We start from the raw sequence: 20,673 nt of genomic DNA on the forward strand, positions 1-20,673 counted from the left end.
TGTGGCAGCGCTGTGCTGAAACAGAGGTGTCTCGGTTTCTGCAGAACGCAAGCTGAGTAGAGCAGCTTTGTAGAGTTTCCAGCTTTTTAACTCTCCTCTGTTCCTTGCGCTGTTTCAAAGTGGAATGCAATGTATCTGTTTGTGAGTGACCTATATACAGAAATAGTTCAAACACATTTGGATTTTGCATGGATATATTGACAGCTGGTAGCTCTTTTAATTGACTTAACCCAGCAAGCGTGAATGATTTTAACTGTGGCTACTAAATTTAACAGCGCTATCATCGCTTTTAACAATATTCTTTAATAACCAATCATTTGACTTTGAGATCTGATTTTTTTTCATGTGTGCTTACTGAGCCATGTTGTATAGAGCTGGAGGAAAATTGGACTGATGTTTTTGCATGTTGACATGCATGCCTGGCTATGGATGGGTGCACAGAAACTCATTGATCTTTTCATCCTGCATTCTTAATCTCACTGCAGGCTGGATTAGAGAATGAGCGGACCAAAAAGAAGAACTACTCCAAAGCAGTATGTATCTTGACTGTCTCAAGAAAGGTTTTTGCATACAAAGCCACTGTGATAGGACAAAGAATATGTGCAAGTATATTGGCTGTTTGAGCTCACCAGCCTAATGTCAAGGATACGGTCTAGATCTCAGGATTGGCTGGGTCTCCAAGAATGCCGAGCATCACTTCATCTGCAAAATGTTGTATAACCCAAGCACTTATGTCAGTGTTGTACATAGAGTATCTTGGAAATGCTCAAAACCTAATTTGAGCTTTAACATGACACAGAAATATGTAATACTGATAGAATATATCTGTAGTAAAGGCTGCATCCTTCATAAAGGTAGTTAGAATATATATGTAATGAAGTCTACATCTCTTCTTAAATGTAATTCTGTGTAGTGTCAATGCCTTACTAGCACTTGTACAAATAGGGTATTACATAGAGCACTGCAAAGCCAGACCTGGATGGAAGGTAAAGGATAACACGTTTTCACACAGTTAGGATTTATAGGTGAATCCCATGGGGCCGGAAATTGTACTCAATTTACTCAATTCCAGGGCAGGAAAGAGTACAGGAGAGTGGGCAGAGTGGTGTGCTGCTGCTGCAGAGGGAAGGCTGGGAGTTGCAAAAAGAGGTTGCTGGACTGGGTTGGGGTTCTTCAGTACACTGGCAGTCAGCAGGGAATTTTCTGACAAGTGGAAGCTGGATGTGGGATTGTGAAAGAATCCTGAAGGAGTAGGATTAGCCACAGTCTAAGGTACAGTGTGTTACAGAATGGCTATGAGAAAGTTTTCTGTATCTGTTCAAGGTGAGAAGAAAACACATAAAAGAATTGGGTCAATTGCATGCAAAGACTGAGCAAGTAAAATTTGAATATTTGTCTCCCCAGTATGGAAGCTTATTTGTTCCGATTTTCATTAAGGTTATGATTGGATGCTTAACGTGTTAATGTAGCATAAAACAAAGGTCAGCCAGGTCTGATAGGTCTGACCCTGCTCTTCAGGAGCTGTCTGGAGCATCTGCCTTCAAAAATACACATGGGAGAAATCTCTGGAGAGGATGTGTCATAGTGACACGAGAAATGATGTGAGCTATAGGACTTCAGTTTGAAATCTGAAAGATAGCGGGACAAATTAAATATGTTTAGAAGTGTCTCAAATATAATGTGATAAACAGTTAATTTGGATTTGTGGAAAATGAATCATGCCAATTCAACTTAATTTCCTTAAGCAGAGTGATTATTTAAGGGTATAAAGGAAAATCATGAGATGTGACTATAACTTGATTATAAGGCTCTTGGCATGTCTCTACATGACATTAAGTGAAACCTTGGGCAAGATTGAGTCTTGTAAAAGAAATGCACAGCTAGTTGAAAAATACTGTTAGATAATGAGACAACTGGAAAGGATCTCATCTCATCTACTCCCATGTAAGACAGCATCATCTGTTTTTGAAGGGGAAAACAGTACAATGAAGGCTATATTGGCCAGCTAAGTCCAGGGGGTGAGGGTGGTTTCATGTGAGGTTAGAATAAAAATACCAATGATGGGTAGGAGGCAACTTGTCAAAACCGAATAATAGTAAAAATAAATGAAGAATACCACGTCTGGGAAAATTTAAATATACTATTACAAAATAAGGAGTTCTGATAATGATCTGAGGTTACATTTAGTCAATATTACTTTGCTGAAAAAAGGCAAACAGTTCCTCAGTGTAGAACTGCAAGGGGCGGTGGAGGTAACTGTTCTTCATGGTGCTGTTGAAGCTGGAGCTGGGAGTTTTGGCTTCAGCTGCTGGAGGTTCATTTTAACCATTCTTCAGGGAGGTGTTAGAGAAATTCAAGGAGCTCAAAAAAACCCTAGTAAAAACTGGAAAAAGCCCAAGCTGTGTGAGAAGACTATAGCAGTATTTCAAAACGGCTCCTCTTGAAAAAAAGAAACTGGATGTTGGCCCTCCATTTGTGGTGAGAATATTGAATTTCAGTAGAGAAGCTTTTCCCAGAAGCTGCTTTACCAGCTTGCGTCTAAACTGGTTTCTAAGTTAATTAGTGTAATTTCTCAGGAAGCCACTGTGCAGTATATGATAAATATTTTGCTTGGAATTTGATTCAAGAATGGGTTTAGTGGATTTTCATTTTTGGAATGTATTAAAACTTGAACTTCAAAACTTAATTTGGATAGAAAAATTAATTAAAATTAGGCTAAAAAAAACCCTGTCCCAAATACACAGAGTGCTTCCTCATTTTTGATGTTAAACCAGGCCTTGATGTGAAGTGATGCCAGAATAGGGAATTGCTTGAGAAATCTGAGCTTTTATTGCTATCAATTGAGGTGACTTTAGGTCTGTCCTCTTTTCTTCAACATCACATTTCCAGACTGAAAACTGCATTGTAGTGATTGTTTTATTTTATTCCCAACCCTGCTGCTGTAGGGACTTGAAGCATCTCACCCTACTTATGAATTGCTCTTTCTGAACCTGTTTTCTCTCAAAGGAGAAAAACCAAGCATCTTAATGAAAACAAGGCAAGCTATTGAGCACAACGGAGGACAGCTGAACTGACTGATATGTCTTATTAGTCTTTAGAATGCCACACAAAATGTGGCAGATGGTCACTGTCTGGAATTTAATTTTGATGCAGTTGGGGAAGGCTAAAAAGAAGATATTTTATACAGCATTGCATGTTTCCTCAATTAATATCTGAAATATAATTTTAAGATTACATTATTCTGCTACAATTTGCTGCTTTTTGACTGTGTAATTGCCAGTAATATCAGTAACTACAGTGATAAATCTATTTTATTGCAGTCTCTTATCCCTAGTGTCCCCTTTTTGTCCTGTGTTCCCTTCACAGAGCGTTTGAAGAGACAGGTGCTATAGTGCAGTAATAACAGGGGAAGCAAAGGTGTTTCTTAACAAGTAAAGGGGTCAAAAAAGGCAAGCAGGAGTATCCTTGACATTTTTGGCTGGTATACAAGTACTGACAGACACACAAACGTTCATGTCCTCATGTTTGAAATCATGACCTAATCCTGCACTTCTCCTATTCCCGGTGTATCTTTCAAAAGTTCTGTCTCTGCCTTTGATTTTTCGTAAGTGATGACTTTTGCTAAAAATTCCCTTTAGGGTCTGCATAATTTTTCTTTTTTCCTCTCCTTTTTTATTTTTTATTTTTTTCTTCTTTCCTTTCCTTCCATAACAGACCAATGGTTATGAGGAAGACATGTATGGATCGTCCCAGAGTAGAAAATCTAGCAGGGTTAGTAGATGATTTATATTGCTATAAAACCTATTGCTCTATTTAATGTGATTAAAGTTAATTAGCACATTCTTTTCTGTGGTAAAGCAGGTTTTTCCTGTCTTGCACGTTGTGGGTTTTGCAGTTTGTCAGACACGGAGGTGCAGCAATAAGCTGTCTAAAAAAATAAAAAGAAAATAGGCCATGAGTGGGAAGGGAAGTCTCCAAATTGGGTACAAGTAGAACTCGGAAGCCAGAACTGCTTAACCTGTAAACAAAATTGGGTAAAAGTGAAATTGTGACAAGAAACAGTTTGGCACGGAGGATTTCCATGTGCTGGACAACAGAACCATTGTTTTCAGGCCTGTGTGATGTGTTGATGTTTTGCTCTAACAGTGAAACTTCCAAGCCTCACCTACAAGTTTGTCTTTGTCTTGAGATTTGCACATGTAAAATATATATATATATATTTTAAAATTTAACCAAATATATGTTGTTAATTTGTCGCTTACCTGTTTGGTTTTTTTTTTTTTCCTTTATAAACTGTACCTTAGGGTTTCTGGAAACTCCCACAGAGATGAACAGCCAGTGCAAGTGTTACTACTTAACTACTTACCACTGGTGTATTTTTATTTATAGAGCTATTCTTGTCAAAAACCCCGTAATTATTAACTTCATTGTGTGTATGTGGGTCACAATGTTCCCTTCTGTTCCAGCACAAGTGTTTTGTGTCAATTACAGGATTTCATTGTCCTGCTTTGTTAAATATTGGGGCTTGTGCAAATAATTTAAGGGTATTGTCTCAATCAGAACCTCTTTGGGAGCAGGGAGGGGAACTGCTTGGGGTTTTTCTTCATTACCTTTTTTTTTTTTAACAAAGGCAGACAAAAGCTCTGAGCCTGTTGATCTTTATGCTACCAAGACTTCTAAAGGAATCTAGTGGTATGCAGACTAAAGCCCTATGTTTAGCGGAAAAATAAACTACTTTTAAGACTCCATTTAGCTAAGTGTTTGAGCAATACATGCTAAGCAGGAGATGGACTTCAGTGAGTTACTTTGTAAGCATGAAGTTAAGCAGGCGCTTGTATAAATAGCGAAATGGGACCTTATATTTCATGTCCATTGTAAACTGTTGCTTCCATGTGGTTTTATGCATTTAGCTTGTGTATGGGGATAAGAGAAAATGAAATACTGTTGCTTAAACTCTTAAGAAAACAGTATGTCCTGTTCTGGCACTTTTGCTGAACCGTTTGACGAGTTCAAGGAACTTAGTGCTTCTGACAAATTATGTTCTTATGCTTTAATGACATACTCCAGAGCTCCAAGTACTGCAGGAAGAGCAAAATATCTGTAAGAAAGTCATCCAGGGCAAAGAAGTTGTTTGCTTTCCATTTAAATAATGTAAAATCATCTTGGTATTAGGGTTTGTAGCATGGATGTTTAGTATATGTAAAGCATAATTATGGCAACATCATTAGTTCCTTGCTGCTTTCAGTACTAAATGTAATTCAGATTAATCATTATGAGAAGGAGATGAGAGTTTGGGGTGACTTAGACCAGCTGAATCTCCAAAACCAGTTGATGCCAGTCTGTCTGGCATTCACCTTTAGGAATACTCTCTCCAAAACCCCCAAATCTGACTGTAAAGATCACTAAAGCAACAATAAAAAACAGAGAAGAGGCAGAGTTCTTCAGGTCAGGAACGAAGTGTTGAGTCTGCTGATAAAATGATTGTTTCCACAATAGTTTTCCAATTCTAAGTTGCAAAATGGGGTGATGTCCGCATGGAGATCAAACTTTGTACACTCTAATTACAACATAATGGATTGATTCCTTAAAAATTAATAATCCCATGTGCTTAGGTAGTCCCCATGTGGATTACCAACTACCTAGCTGGGAATGAAGGTAACTTTAAGCTCAGTTCAGTTGATTCAGATTTCTTATTTTACAGGCATTCAGAAAGAGTGAGGCAGAAGGGATCTAAATTTTTGAGACTGGACAATGATATATCCTCAGTATATGCGTGTGGCTGTTGTGTCTCATCCACAGATCTGTTTGCCTGTAGTGGCAGAAGTCCAGTGTCAAGAACAAATGAGTTTCTGTAATTTGGGGCTGATCTCCCTCATTTGTAAATGGAGTTAACACCTACATAATTTATAGTCATTTATAGTCATGATGCAAGGATTAGCTTGTAAGAAAGCTGAGTAATGGCTGACGACTAAAAGCAGAGTATCTTGGTTGTCTAGATCCCCATAAGAAATGACTGGAGAAGCAGGATTTTAGAGAAGGGCTGTAAAGGGAGCTCTGGAGTATTGCAAAGAAAGAAGAGCTATGGAGCTCCTTCATACCAACCATTCGCACCAGCATAATAATAATAATCTAATAATAATAATCTAAACGGTGCCTAGGGGGCCTTGAAAATGCCCATGCACATTGTGTACTGTTGCAGGGCTGGTTACAGGAGACTGAGTGAGCACTGGTCATTGCGGGAGGGTGGGGATGCGGAGAGGTGGCATTTCCTCCCAGCCCTAAGCACCCCATCCTGGTGCAGCTTTGTACTCACCCAGGCACAGCAGAGTAACCATTTTATTGCATTTTAGTTATGCTTTTAGACTGCCATTTTTCTGAAAATAAGGAAAATACAAAGTCTTTCTACTATGCCTGTAATTTTCTTGATTCCTTTGGCTCTGTGAGATGCATAATGTCTTCTATACGGATTTCCAATCTGCATTGAAAACAGACTTTGATTTGCAAATTTAAATATCCCTGCATGTTAAAAGCAGCTGTTTATAACAACTTAAGTTGTTCATAATATAGTGTCGCATGCTCCTAAAGCTTTTTGAGAAACCAAAATACTGAGTTCCACTCAATATTATAAATATCCTATTGCTGTCAGCCTCCCTGCACCCTGGCAAGCCCTCCATGCCAGCTTTGTGTTGAAGTGTTTGTGCAGCGGAAATTCTCACAGATAATACAGGACTGCTGAAAAGCTGAGCTGGCATCCTACACTCCAGTACAGGTGCCAGGGTGAATGAATGGAGATGATGTATATCACACTAAATGTTATTTTGGAGGGTAAGGGTGATTTTTAAGTCCACTGGATTTGTCAGTCAGCCACTATCGGTGCTTTTGGTATTTAACTTGGAGCTGAATTAAGATCTCCCCACTATTGGGGAGACCAAATAAGTGAACCAAAAGTGCAAGACTGGCAAGATGCTAGGTATAAAACAAGATGTTTAACTTAGACAATCTCACTTCTTACATAAAACTTGTCTTTGCATTCAGCCTTGCGTTATCTAACAGAGGGCTGCTCAGTTCTCCTGATGGGCACAGCCAACAGTTTTGGTCCCTGGCTTTGCTTTTGGTCTTGCAGCAGAGTTGTCCTCACACAGTCTCCTGTATTTCTTGTGGGTTTAGCTTGTAGGGCATAAACTCCTCAAGAATTCAGAAGGAAGCTGAACCTTCTCTCTGATCAAGATGTTTTCCTGGTGCTTGATGGGCAGTTGCAGTCAAATCTGTTGGCTGCAGTGGTGGGACTGCACATGCAAAGAGATAAATCCTCTAAGGCAGGAGTGTGGGTTTTTAGGTATGAAGCTGTGATGCAGCCATTTATTCTGAGTTAGAGCCTGAAAGCTAACATTTCCAGCATCTTGTAAAACAGATGTTATCTGTTCTGTTTTACAGAAGCTGGAATTATGCTGATAAATGCTGCTTCACTTAACTATAGTTAGGGTGAAACTTAGGTGCATGAACTGCATACATGCTTTTGAAAATACTGTCTGTCATCTTTGAATTCCCATACAAATCATGTCCTTGCAGCATACTGTCATGTTGGTCATAGCAGTGAGAAGGGAGGAGAGAATGTGAGTGTTGCAAGCCTTTTCAGAGGAAAACAAAACGAATGGGTATTTTGTGCCTAAGATGCTGTATGGGTAGAAGAAAGGCTTTTGGTTTTGTGGGGTTTTTTTTACTTAAATCTCTACAGATGGAAAGGGCACTCAATTTTCACACAGCCTCATATCCTTAATCCATTTAGCTCTTCTTTTTGCATCTGTGACCACTTTGACTCCTTGCAGTTTGTAATCACCTAACTTCCTTTTTGTCTCCTATTGAAAGGAATTTAGAAAGTCCTTCACATTACAAAGACGAGTACTCAAGGAGGCTTTTTTGTTTGTTATTAATGCAGGCTTCATACTACTCTGATCTGGGTCTTCACAACAGTGGCTATGCTTCCACATCTCAACCTTCTTCCCAAAATGGAAACTGGGTCTGTTGCTCTCTGGCTTTACCTGGCCTGGATTTGGCATTCTGACTTCATTTGGATAATACAACCTCTTGTACTTAGGAATCAATTTGGACCAGTTGTTCAGAGTCTCTTTAGCCCTTTTTAGTTAAACTTCAAAACAAAAAAAAAACCCAAACCAACAAATAAAACCTTCCACCACCAACAAAAAACAAACACTAGACCTTTTAAGATTGGATTGGAATGAGTAATGGAAATTTGTTTTAAAATGAGCACAATTAGTTTTCCTTTGCAGCTCCTCCCTTTCCTACACTTACTTTGTTTGCTTTCGGCCTCAGTTGGTTTGGAAAATAGGGGAAATCTTAACTAACTGAAGCTCTCTATTCTATTTGAGGCAACTCTTCTGCTCACCATGTCAGTCTAGCAACTTTAAGAGAATCCAATCTGCATAAAATGAAATTACAAGCAAGTCATTCACAGACTGATAGAGGAAAATTGCTGAAATCCCCTGAAGAGGTTGGATTGTCCTCTGTGTGTGGGCAGAGCTCAGCCAGTCCGGCACTTGCAAAGCAGAGCTCAAGTAGTGGTCCGCAGCCTGTCCTGCTTATCACCTGGGGCATCAGGCTGGTCGGTGATGGGGACACTGAGGATGAGCAGGGTGACACCACAGGGCGATGTGGACACTGAGGATGAGTGGGGTGACATCACAGATGAGCAGGGTGACTTTTAGCAGGACATTGCCTGCAGGCTGTGGGCTGGGGACCACTGCTGGAGTATCTCTTGCACCTAATTATGCCAGAGACAGTCTGTGCTCTCGTAAACTATGGTTAATAAGAACAATGTAATTTGTTTCATGGTGCTCTGATGTAAGTACTCATAGTTTTGTTGTGAATTATTTGGGTTTTCTCTGCATGTTTGTTAACTAATAAAATACACAAGAGATGATTTTCTAGCTGTGTGAAATGCTTAAAATGGGTATCTTAAAACACTTCTGTCTTTGTATATATCTCTTTTTCTGGCTTTGGTTGAAGCGAGGAGAAACACCCTTTCTGGCTGCTATACACAAATGCGTGTGAGACAATAACACTTTAACAACCTAAAATTAAATTATGCTGTTTTGCTTTTGCATACTGTCGTGTCCTCCCTTCCTGTAGGAAATGCACGTGTCTGCTTGGTATTCTTAGTCTTTGGGAGTTGAGATCTAATGCTTACATGGTGTGAATGACTAATAACTCTCTATACTGCGTTTCCTTCTGTTGTAGTTTAGTAATCCTAATCTCTTATCGACATGGTTAGTTTTGCTGTAGGTGCCTTTTTTGTTTCATTTTCTTTGCAAAAAAAGTTTTGTGCTTGTCTTCCTCAGCCCTCCTTGCTGTACAGCGATGCCTTGCCAGCCAGAAGTTACAGGGTTTGTTGTTCTAATGCTGTAAACACAAATACCAAAGCCACTCACCTTCAGCCATGCATATGTTGTTTCTGACCTCTGTGGTTCCTTTTAGACCCATTGATTTCACACTCTGGTATCTGATCCATCAGAATGCACGTGTGTGATGATGTTTGTACGGACCTGGATTTGCTGATCCTTCTTTTTATTCCCATTAGAACTGTGCAACCACTGCTTGTGGGGTTGTGATGCTGCCACAGGCTTCCGTCTGGATGGAGACGGTTGTCTTCATTTTGGTGTATTAGCTATAATGTGCAGGAACAGGCCAGAGAGAGGCAACATCAATTCTTTCTAGTTGTGTAACAACTAACAAAAATCTGTTTGAAAATTTTTGTAGTCACAGTCCACTGTTCCTGTTTCAAATGAGCTTCTCAGATTTTTTTTTGGTCAAAGCTTAAAGGTAGAGTTTCCTGCTCCCCCTGTGTTTCCTGAGACAGACATTTATATGCTAAACTAGAGCAAGTCCTAGAATATGCATCTTCCTTCTTTTTTACTAATTTAGTAAACTCTCTAGTAAGTGAAGCTCATCAGGTGTAGGGTTTTTTTCCCCTGTATTTTGCCAGCACCAGATAGGAAAGCTAAACAGATTTGACAACTTAAGAATTGATGTAGCCGTTTTGTTGGTAGCAAATATGAACCATTGAGAATGATTAGAAATGCATGACTGTGTGACGGGATTTGGGGGAGGGGTATTATGTCAGACTTTGCACGTTCCTTATGGTGTGTCCCAGCTCACTGACTTCAGGTTGTGTTAGATCTTCACTTGCATGTTGCTTGTGGTTGCAGACAGGACGTGTCCCTGTCCTTGCACATCCTGTTTGTTCCCCTACGTTCTTTGCGCTGCATCTTGTGAATTTGTAATGTTCCAGACTGAAACAAGAAACTAGGCCTGCCAGTCCTCTTCTGACTCTGTCTTTTAATTGTAGGCGTCTGTGTATGACGAGAGCGTTTACAGTGGGAGTCGTCGGTATAGTGCCTCTAGTTCTCGTGCTGTAAGATGTTTTCTGCATTTCCCTGTTGTCTTGTCTCTGTCCTCCCATAACTTGTGTGTACCAGAACATAGCCTTTTCTGCGCTGAGGAACACTTAAGATGGACTGTGTGAGATTTATAGCTTGCTGCTGTAGGCAAAAGTACAAGAACTGTTTCCATGAAAGAATAAGTAGTGATTTATTTGCTGTTTTAACACTGGGCCTGGCAAGGGGCATTCAGCTCTGCCTTGCACCTCATTTGCAGATAAAACACCTTGGAAAGATGGTACATGAATCCCTTCCTTCACTGAGGCTTATATTTTGAAAAGTGAGAACAATATAATTAAAAAACCAAACAAACACACTTCTGCAGTGTTACATCATTAGCACTTACACGCTAGCAGGAACTAAAGGATTTTTGTGACTGTATTACTTGCTTGGCTTTGTTTGCTGGATTTATATTCTGTAGCAATGACTCAGGAAACTTGTGACAATATTTTCAAAATACATGTTCCTGTGAATGGAGGGCTCTGTCATTTATGGAGAAATATATGAGAAATGAAAATATAAATTGTTTCTTTTAAAAAAAGAGAGGCTGCAGGGTTCAGCTTATAGATTAGAAGGCAGAAAATGCCTTCACCTCTTCTCAGATGGAGCCTCTGTATCTGGGTGGGCGTTTGTGCCAGGCATTATCTGTACTGCTGTTGTATCTGCCTGCGGGGAGGGAAATTTTAAAAAGTCAGTCTTTTTTTACTTTTAGATTCTGGTCTGTGGAGCCACTGCTTATTCTGTCTCAACTCCTTCACTGATTATCAAAAAATACCCAACCAAACAGAAAAGCCCCAACAAACAGAAAAACCCCAAACACCTAAGACCATAACAGAAAAAAACCCTCAAGACAAAATATTGATGTTAACTAATCATAAAAGTTACAATTTTATTAGCTTGGAGAAGGAAGGAATCCTTCAAGAATGCTTACGAAGAACTTGCTCATCTTTCAAGGGCTATTCCATGCCCTTGCAGTCACACTGATTAGCTAGTTGGGCTGTGCATCTTGCTGCTACTGATACTAAGCTTCAAATTACTTTTTGTTTCATAGTTGTTCCTTATTTTCATTTGGCTGTCTTGGAAAATTACTATTTATCAGTTTGGACTGTTGTGGCAGCCTGTAATTCAGTGAATTTGCCAGCGAGGCTGCGCTGGGCTGGTTGTAGCCCTTTGTTTGTATGGGATGTCTGTTTTTGTTTGAGATAAGCCTCTCAGAGGACCAGATGATACAATTCTACTCTTGGGAGAAATAATTTACAGTGGGCTCTGAGCCCAAACACTGTTTACAAGTCTTTGAGCCACTGTTAATCGCTTGAGTGGGGAACACTGAATAAAACTCTGGTGCTTGTTCCTCTTTCTCCGTCCCCATCCCACCCTGTGCCGCAGGTATTTGGAAGCCTGTGTGTCACCCAGCCTTTCCAGTTTGTGTTGCACGGTCGCTCATCTGTGGTAATGAGAGAGTTGAAGGTTTTTGCCTTAAAGGAAATGACCTTGTCACAATTACTAAGTTATCTGTGGTTATTTTAACATCTCTGAACATCACAGCTCTTTTAACGTGTAGAGGGTGTGCCATTTAGGTAGCTGTCCCCAAAGAATGTTTTTGGATGATGAGATAAGAGGTGAATGTGGGGAGTGAGGCTGAAACGGGCTGTGCCTGGACTCAGCTGAACAATTGGCACTTGCTCCCATATTCTGCCCTGCAATATGCAGAGAGCAACTGTGGAATAAATAGATCCCATGAAACATTAATATGAGATTCATCAGTAGTTCATACTTTTCCCTGTCATGTGATTCAAGTTTATTCTACATCCTTGTTATGTTAAATATAAAACACCAGTGATGACACAAGGCCTCCGTGCTAGAACTGCTTAATAAGAAAACAAAATCTAAATATGTACTGGAGTCCTTTTTGGTTTTAATTTAGGAATTGAAGTGGCTGCGATTGAAAATAGTTGTAAACTTTGTGCAATGCAGTTCTAATTTTTGTGTCTTCTCATCTCTGAAATGAAGCTCAGTAGTTCAGGTGTATAAAGCCAGTGTCACTTCATGTAAGACATCTGAAGATATGGCTTGGTCACGTTCTGCCCTGCTTCAGGGGCTTGCCAAGGGCTGTGTACCTTGCAGTGTAATGCTTTGTGGTTAGTAACTAAGCTTATGGTTGTACGGTAGCTGGGGTTATTTCCAGCTTGCCCTCTTATCATTTATGAGTACTGTAAGCTTAATTGTTGTTAATACTGTGCCACTTCGTTAGTGTGACTAGTGATGCTGAAACAGTTCTACAGTAGCTTGGTGAAGACCTGGCTGTGCCCGTAGCTGAGGGCTCCAGAGGATTCCTGTAGTGGCCAAGTAACTTAATAGAAGAAACCTTAGAAAACAAAACCAAAAACAAAACAAAAAAAAAAAACCCAAAACACAAACAAAAAATCCAAACAAACCAAAAAAGCAAGCAACCAACCAAAAAGTAAAAAATAAATAAATAAATAAATAAAATTAGTACTATATATATATTAAACCTTCCATTTTATAGATGCTTATGTATCTTTCTATAAAGTACATGTCTATACAAGACTGAATGTGAAGGGAATAATTCTCAAATGCATTTCTAGAATCTAGTTCTGTTTCCTTGGTTCTTTAAACTTCGTTTCCTTCTCTACTTCCACTGTGGTATAACCTCTGGAAATAAGACTCTGTAGACACATTCTTTGTCCTTGTCAGCAGCAAGTTAGCCCTGTCTGTTCTGCATCACTGCTTAGATGTTTGCTTTTATGAAGGATTAAAATACTTTCTTTGGCAGGAGATGAGGACTGCAGGTGCTGGAAAAGCAGAAGAGATACTCAGTCTCTGAGATGGTCTTAGTTTTTACTTTAATCACCACGTAGATGGATGTTTCTCTCTTTAGCCTGTGGAGCACGGATTCATTTTATATGTCCACAATGTTGGAAACCTGAAAAGAAGGCTCACCAGAGAACCTCAGAGCTCTCGAAGAGTAGTAGGATTGAGCCTTTTGTATAGCGACTAAGAGTTGTTTACTTGTGACTGGTATCTGAAAATATATAAATAAATCATTAGTATTCTGTCGCTCTAAGAATTAAATCAAAACTCTGCTTGATCTGTCAACTTGAATTACTGCTTGCCTTAATTCTTTAATGAACAGTTGAGGTGTCTGTTCTCTGACTTCCACTGCTATTCCTTTGTCCAGCTGCATGTAACCATTTCTGTAACTAACTTCAGATGTAATGCTCTAAATCCCCTATTGCTTCCTTTCCCAATTCTAATGCTTTTTTCTTTTCTCTGCTTGCTGTCCTTGGTTTTCCTGCGGCAGCCCTCTGAGTACAGCTGCTACCTTGGTTCAGGATCTCGGGCATCCTCAAGAGCCAGCTCTGCTCGGGCCAGTCCAGTGGTGAGCTCCTCTATTTTTCTTTGTCCCTAAATTGTTTAATTCTTCTGTTCTTCAAGGTCTCTTTTGTAAAAAGAGGTCACTGCCCCTTGTGAGACAGTTTCTTATGGTATTAATTGGACATTCTGGGCAATGCTTAAGATGAAGAAGGGGTGAAGCAGATGAGAAGTTACAAAAACAGAGTAATTCCTAAGCAGGTGCACATATTTTTACAATAAAAGTACATTTGGGACTCATGTGACAATGCTATATTTTTTCTAACTTGGGCATAAAGCACATCGGCAATTGTATTGTGGAGAAGACTGGATTATTGATGCTAGTGCTGCGTCTCCTTTGGTTATTAAAATCAGGAGACCCTATATCTTATTGCAGTGTTCAAGTAGTTTAGTTTCTCTCTGTTCAGCGGTTATTTTGGTGGTGAGTTCCTGCAAAGCGATCCAGAGATTGCATCTGAATGTATTCGTTGGATTGTAGATGACCAGACACTGCAGAGTCTTTAGCATGTTAAAGAGCTGTAAGGAGTACGTGTACCCGGTGTGTCCAGCGCCCTGAATCACCAAGTAGTTATGGCTGAACGAGGCTCAAGTGCTAAAGGCTTGTCCAGCCCCTGTGACTGTAGTTTGCAAAGACAAGACTTTCTCCCCTGCTCTTTACTGCAATAAAGTCTTCTGTTTTTAAAACGGCGTATTGGTGCTTTCTCTTTGTGGCTGTTCCATGTATTTTACAACGCTGCGTATCTTTCGTGATTAATTTCAGAGCACGGCCTGATAGCGTGGTGGTAGTAGCATGTCTTTTAGAGGAAATATGCAGCTGACAGTACACTAATCTATAACAGAATTAATCTTGCACAGAGAGTGAGTTTTGAAGTGTTGCTTACCAGCTTTGGTAAGCTGGTTTTGCTTCATGGAAGCATTTCTCCTGGTAAAGTTTTAATGTGCTAGTTCTCTTGGGACCTGCTGTGTATTACTTATCACATCCCCAAGATACAAAGTGATGGGGAGGGTGATACTGTAAAATTAATGCATCCTATTGCCTTTGTTCCTTTGCTGAGGAGCTGAAACTTAAATGTTGCCTTAAGGACTAATTACAAAGGAGTATCTGGGTAGTCAGAGAAGCTACAACAGGATGCAACATGGTAAGCTGTAATATAAATATTTGGAGTGTTCCTCTTAAGTAAACACCCGTAGTCTGTAGTAAAGAATTGCTTTGTATCTAATGTCCCCCATCATGCTGGTTCCCTCTTGAAACGGACCTGGTGATTTGAAAACCTGTGTGCTATGGGGTTTTTCTCCCATGGTTAGAACCATGCAGTGAATCCTGGCAGTGAAAGGTGCTGGAAATCTCCATGCAGGGTTACTTCTTGTCATCAGGCAGGGAACAGGGGAGTCTTTTGGTCATCAAGTCTCCTAAGTGAGAGAGCGCTGAATTAACTGGCTGGAGCAAAAGAAAATTGCACGAACAGAACGAAGTCATGTGCTCTGAAGTCTTGGTCTTTCTTAAAGACAAGGGCACATCCAATTTCTAAAATTATTAAAAAAAAAAATTAATCAGATAATGTATGGCAGCTGGTGAGCTATAAATAAGTTAGTATTTTAATTAGTCCCTGAATCTGAGTCCCTGAGCTATGAGTTCTTGCAGTATTATATCTTACATTAGTAATACTTCCTAAATGGCTTTGCAAACTGAATTTCAGTTTATCCCCCAAAGCAAAAAATAATCAGAATAACCAAGGATTCCATTAAAGTTCTTTAAGTCTAAGAACTGGGTATCCATACATTGATCTGGTTTCGATTATGTGGTTTTTTTATGCAGCCTGAGTCATTTGTGCAGATTGCTTACGGTAATCACAAAATGCAGCTTGCCCCTCCTGGGAGCTGTAGGGGATTTTTTGTCTTCTAATTTTCTGCTCACACATTGGACTGTTTGCATGCAAGTGGCTGAGGGTGCTTATGAGGATGGTTAGCTGTGTCAGCACTGGTGCTGGAGATGTGCCAAGCTGAATGTGCTCTGCAAGGAGACAACAGGCACTCTTTTTTTAAATCAGTGGTTTATTGCAGGGCGTGAAGAGCTGCTGTTATTTCCACGGCCTTGAAGGAGAGTGGAGAGTTAACACTGAAGTGGGTCTAAAAGGCAGCGCTGCAGGGGCTTTGCTTCTGCTAGTGCAAGGTAGTAGAAGCCTTGATAAGGGGTGGCTTTGCGCTCCTCTGCTGCCCTTTGGGCTTTGCTGTAAACCAGAGAAGCTCTAATTACTAACGGGGTCAATGCACCTTCTGATTTTTTTAATCTTATTTTCCATATTAAACAGACAACACCTTTTCATGTAACTCACAGTAAGGGCTCCCTGCCTTGTCTTTTACTAATAGGATTTGAGGTGTTTTGATGATGCTTCCAATTGTGTACTTGGTCTTGGCAGCAGAGATGCTGAAATAGAGCCCAGTCTTCTCAGTGGGCTTAGCAGTGTATCGCTTCCACTTGTACAGTCCCCAAATGTCATCTGCTTCGACTTCCTGAAGAAAGAATAAAGATCTCTTTGCAGATGGTAATAATTTATGAGAAGAAAAAAGTCGTCATTTTTGTTTATATGAGTAGTCTATGTTAGAACTGTTTTAATATTGCTAACCCCCAAAACCGAGTCGTTCTCTGCCTTAATGTATTGAGCCATATGCTTTCTCAATTCAGTTTTATATATATCTTTTGGCATTTACACACATAAAGATTTGATTCCACATTTACTTTTAAATGGCTGGCAAAGGAGGAACGTCTGTTGGGTTGAAAAGCTGAGTTTCCAGCATGCTTATGTCACTGGAGAGTGTGATAGTTTACAAAATCCATGCATTGTAATCATGAGTGTTTAACACTGAAGATAAATATTATTGGCTTGTGATTATGGGCATTATGCGTAGATGAGGTTCTTAGGGACGTGGTTTAGAGATGGGTTTGGCAGTGCTAACAGTTGGCCTCTCTGATCTTGAAGGTCTTTTCCAACCAAAATGATGCTATAATTATTAGGCAGAAAAACAAAATAGACCTGTTCCCAAGCCTGACTATCACGAGAAGTTAGATATTGAGAATGGAGAATGATTTAACTTTCTAAATTAAAGCGTACAACATCTTGTCACTGAAGCCCTTAAACCTTTTTCTAGAATTTTGTTTCCTCCTTCCGTCACTGCTCATTAAACAGTGAGCAAAAAGTGACTGTAGTTTTTCCTGCTGCGCACAGTTTTGCCAGCTTGTGTTCTCATTTATCATATTTGTATTACAGTAAAAGCCAGGATACTTAAACACAACATGTGACTATTTGTTTGTCTTAGTATGTATTTTTAAGACTTCAATATATCTGCATTAAGTTTGCTGTTTGGTTTTATTTTCATTTTTTAAAGCAGCAAGTAAACATTTTTCTCATGATCCTCAGTAGTGATTATTGTCTGTTGTCCTTGCAGTTTCTGCAGATATGCAAATGTTTCATTTAATTTTACAGCATTATGCTTAATATAAAGTACAGACCTGAAGATTACCGAGAGCAAACGTCAGGCCCATGTGTGCAGATGGGGTAAATCTTGTGCCTGAGCTAGTGGCATGTTTTAGCTAAGATTTTTAGTATGTATTGCTGAATTTTAATTTTTGTTTTAATTAATAAACTACTAGAGAAAAACGATTATTTATACATTTGAAATAGAATGCAATAGTATTTACCTGAAGACTTTTTGAGTAAATAAAGGCAAAAATTATAGGAGAGGGTACATTTTGCTGCCCTGAGATAATGGGTTTTTTTGTATTAACTCTCTCCCTTCTTGTGGAGCCTCCGAGGGCAGGAGGGCACGTGCTGGTGTGCAGCACAGCCAGGAGAGATGGTACCGACAGCAGCGTGGTCCTGCAAAGTACAAAACTGAAAATACAAGCCCTCAGGTCACACATTAATGCACAGTTGTGAACGGCTTTTTCTTCACTTGAAGAAGCTTATCATGTTCTCACCAGCAATCAAATGAAGACAGTCAGACTTAATTTTCCTGGAAGCAGTTATCTCTGCTGAAGCTTTGCATTCTCTCCTCTGTGCTTAGGGATTTATTATACGATGGGCTTGTATCCTGGCCTGGCCACTGGCAGCCTGGTTGTGCTTCCGACCCCTCTGGAGTGAGGATTTGCTGCAGCGCTAACTTGCATTTCAGAGACTGATAAGTTTGTTTAAGCAATGACGTTTGACATAACACTCATTCCTGAGTGAGGATAATTCTGACAAATCCACTTTAGACCTGACAAAGTTCAGCAGCGGTTTTCCCCTGCTGACTTTTAAAGGCTTATTGCTAATTGCTGGTGTTAAGGAGGCTCTCATTGGAAAAATGCGCAGGAACCTTCTGTGTTCCTGCCTGCCCCAGCCCAGCCCATCAGACTGGTAAAATGGGGTTTGTAGGAGGGGTTATCTTGACTGCAGTACTGCTTGGTTTGTAATTCCAGTTTTTGTAGATACCATCCTGTGTTCAGCACTACCTATTGCAGTGATTTTTCTTCCGTGTGGGCCATATTTCCATTTCAAGCTGTGCTATACTACTTTAAGAGCAGGAAATGATCTTAATTTGATTTGTCACCAAAAAAAAAAACCCCTTGCTTTTATGAGGAAGTTGATCTAAGTGCAAGATCTTGGAGCTGAGCAGTGACGGCCACGTACTGAACATGCTGAAGTTGTTCTCATACCTGAGGGTGGTATGTGGCGCTACCCAGCTGCAAGCGTTTCATATTTCCCTTCCTCTCTAGCCTTGTTTAGCAGGTTGGAAATTGTACCTTAGTCCTGATTCCTCCATCGATTTAAAGATCTGAGTAGTTTTTTTTCTCTTTACTTGCAGCTGGGCATAATGCTTGAGTGTTCCAGGGTCTCTGGTCCTTTCAGTAGGTGTTGGAGCGTATCTTGTTAGATGCACTATGAATAATGCTATGGGTGCTCTAATTTTGGCCTGAATACTCACCAGTGGCAAGGAACTTCAAGGGTTAACCTGTGGAGTAGAAAGACTTTTTCAAACATTATATGAACATGTTTTTATTATCTATGAAAACTAGGCAATATATCCATATATAGGCTTTGGGGATGATTTTGCCCTTGTGAAGTTTCCAGCTGCGGTAAGCCTCTGATATTGCTGACATTTTTGTAACATGGCTCTGGATTTATTCCGAAATCGCTGTCAGAAGAGGCTGAACTCTGCTCCCACTGTACTTATTTTGCAGAGAACAACCTATTCCCCTTGCCAAAACAAAGATGTGTGTGCTGGAGTTGCTCGGAAAATTACTTCCTTTTCCTGCTTTTTTATGCGCTCAAGTACAAATTGCCCGAATTGTTGGTGACGAGGAAGGTAATCAGTGATTAGAGACAGACCCATGCTGTTGTAGAAATGAAAAATGGTACAGTGTTCTAGAAATTAAAGGTCTAGTATCAGTAGGTGAATTCCTCTTTAGATCTCCTCTTCAAGCAAGTATTCTGTTAGTCCTTGTTTTTACGTGACAGAGTCCAAAAGCCAGGATTATTTGTACAAAAAGCCATGCTGAGAATAGTACTGTGGGGGTGGAGAGATTGTTTTCAATCTATTTAATCATTACCATATTCTTTATTGAATGACAGTACAGAAGGTAAGTATTTTGGACAAGAATTTTTTGCCACTTCAAATAAAAATGAACATTTTTTTTCTGGCCTTTCTTTGATTTCTTACCGGATAAAATGTCAAAGGGCCTATTGAGGACCTGGTAAAGGCTGAAAACCTGGAGTTCCCTCTGGTGGCTGACAGCTGTTTGAAAGCACAATTTATAAAGGACTGATACTGTGAATACATTAATCTAAAGATGAGCAGAATTAAAACTCTGTAAAATATTAATCGAAAATATACTTCTGTCTTTCTACAAGAAACTCTTTACGACTTTTGGTGTATCGCTTCCATGTAACCATAGAATTAAATGCTGCTTGATGCTTTTGGCTTAGAAAAGTGTTGTGTAGCAGGAGGTATCTTTGTAAAGAAAGGATACTATGTTAGAATGAGGAATTGGCTTTCCTCAAAACAGATTAAATTTTAAAATGTTAATGTTTAATTAAAGTGGTAATGACTGGGTTTGAGGAGAAAATGCTGTGGGTATTCCATTCATGGCACCAAATGGATGTGTGTGCGAGAGCATCAACATGGAAACTGAAATCTCCTGTATTTTTTTTTTTAAACCACCTCAATTTTACAAGTTACTTAACAGCTTTAATTGTTAAAGATTACACCACCTGAGAGAACTATTAAAGATTGTTTTGCAATAAATGTGTAGCAAGCTTCACAGGTGTGGTTATGAGTGTTCTCAGTAGAAATGTCCACTGTATGTGTGTCTCTCATCACATTGTCTTCAATGTAAATGGAAGTTTTTATTTGACTCATGTAATGCACCATTAAAACAGTATCAAGATTTGTTCCCACCTTTATCTCATTCAAAATTGATGTCACCCATTTTTGCAGATAATGGGGGGCATTCTGCAAATGACTTGGGGAAAATTAATACTTTGAGTTGTGCCCTGAACCCATAAGGTAGACTTTGCAAAAGGCTGTGCATACATTTCTGGAGATCAATTTGTGTGTGCGTGTGTCCACTAATCTCTAGAAACACACTAATATTTACACTGGTACAGCTGTCTCGATAAACAACAATGTAGTGTTTGGCTGGGCTAGAAGGTTCCCAAATCCACCATTTGGAGCTGTCTGGCAGGCACAAACCAGACTATTTGCAAAAGTCAGTTCATCTTGTTTGTTGGGTATGAGCTGAAGTATCTGTCTGCGTTAGTGACCTTTTCTTATTGCATCCAAATTCAGA

The 20,673-nt window shown here is 39.7% G+C and overlaps 1 protein-coding gene across 1 annotated transcript in view; it reads left to right on the forward strand.

Moving 5' to 3' along the window:
- The window catches only part of LRRFIP1 (LRR binding FLII interacting protein 1), a gene marked incomplete at both ends in the record, with an annotated part of 108,137 nt that overhangs the window by 63,985 nt on the left and 23,479 nt on the right, over window positions 1–20,673 (forward strand). Inside the window, 7 exons of the mRNA XM_080346297.1 lie at window positions 486–533; window positions 3,715–3,779; window positions 4,305–4,371; window positions 7,937–8,017; window positions 9,357–9,401; window positions 10,364–10,429; window positions 13,777–13,854. Of these exons, the coding sequence (XP_080202423.1) occupies window positions 486–533; window positions 3,715–3,779; window positions 4,305–4,371; window positions 7,937–8,017; window positions 9,357–9,401; window positions 10,364–10,429; window positions 13,777–13,854 (450 nt within the window). The remainder of the gene's footprint in view (window positions 1–485; window positions 534–3,714; window positions 3,780–4,304; window positions 4,372–7,936; window positions 8,018–9,356; window positions 9,402–10,363; window positions 10,430–13,776; window positions 13,855–20,673) is intronic.

Source organism: Nesoenas mayeri (assembly GCF_963082525.1).
Source record: "Nesoenas mayeri genome assembly, chromosome: 6".
Classification (NCBI taxonomy): Eukaryota; Metazoa; Chordata; class Aves; order Columbiformes; family Columbidae; genus Nesoenas; species Nesoenas mayeri.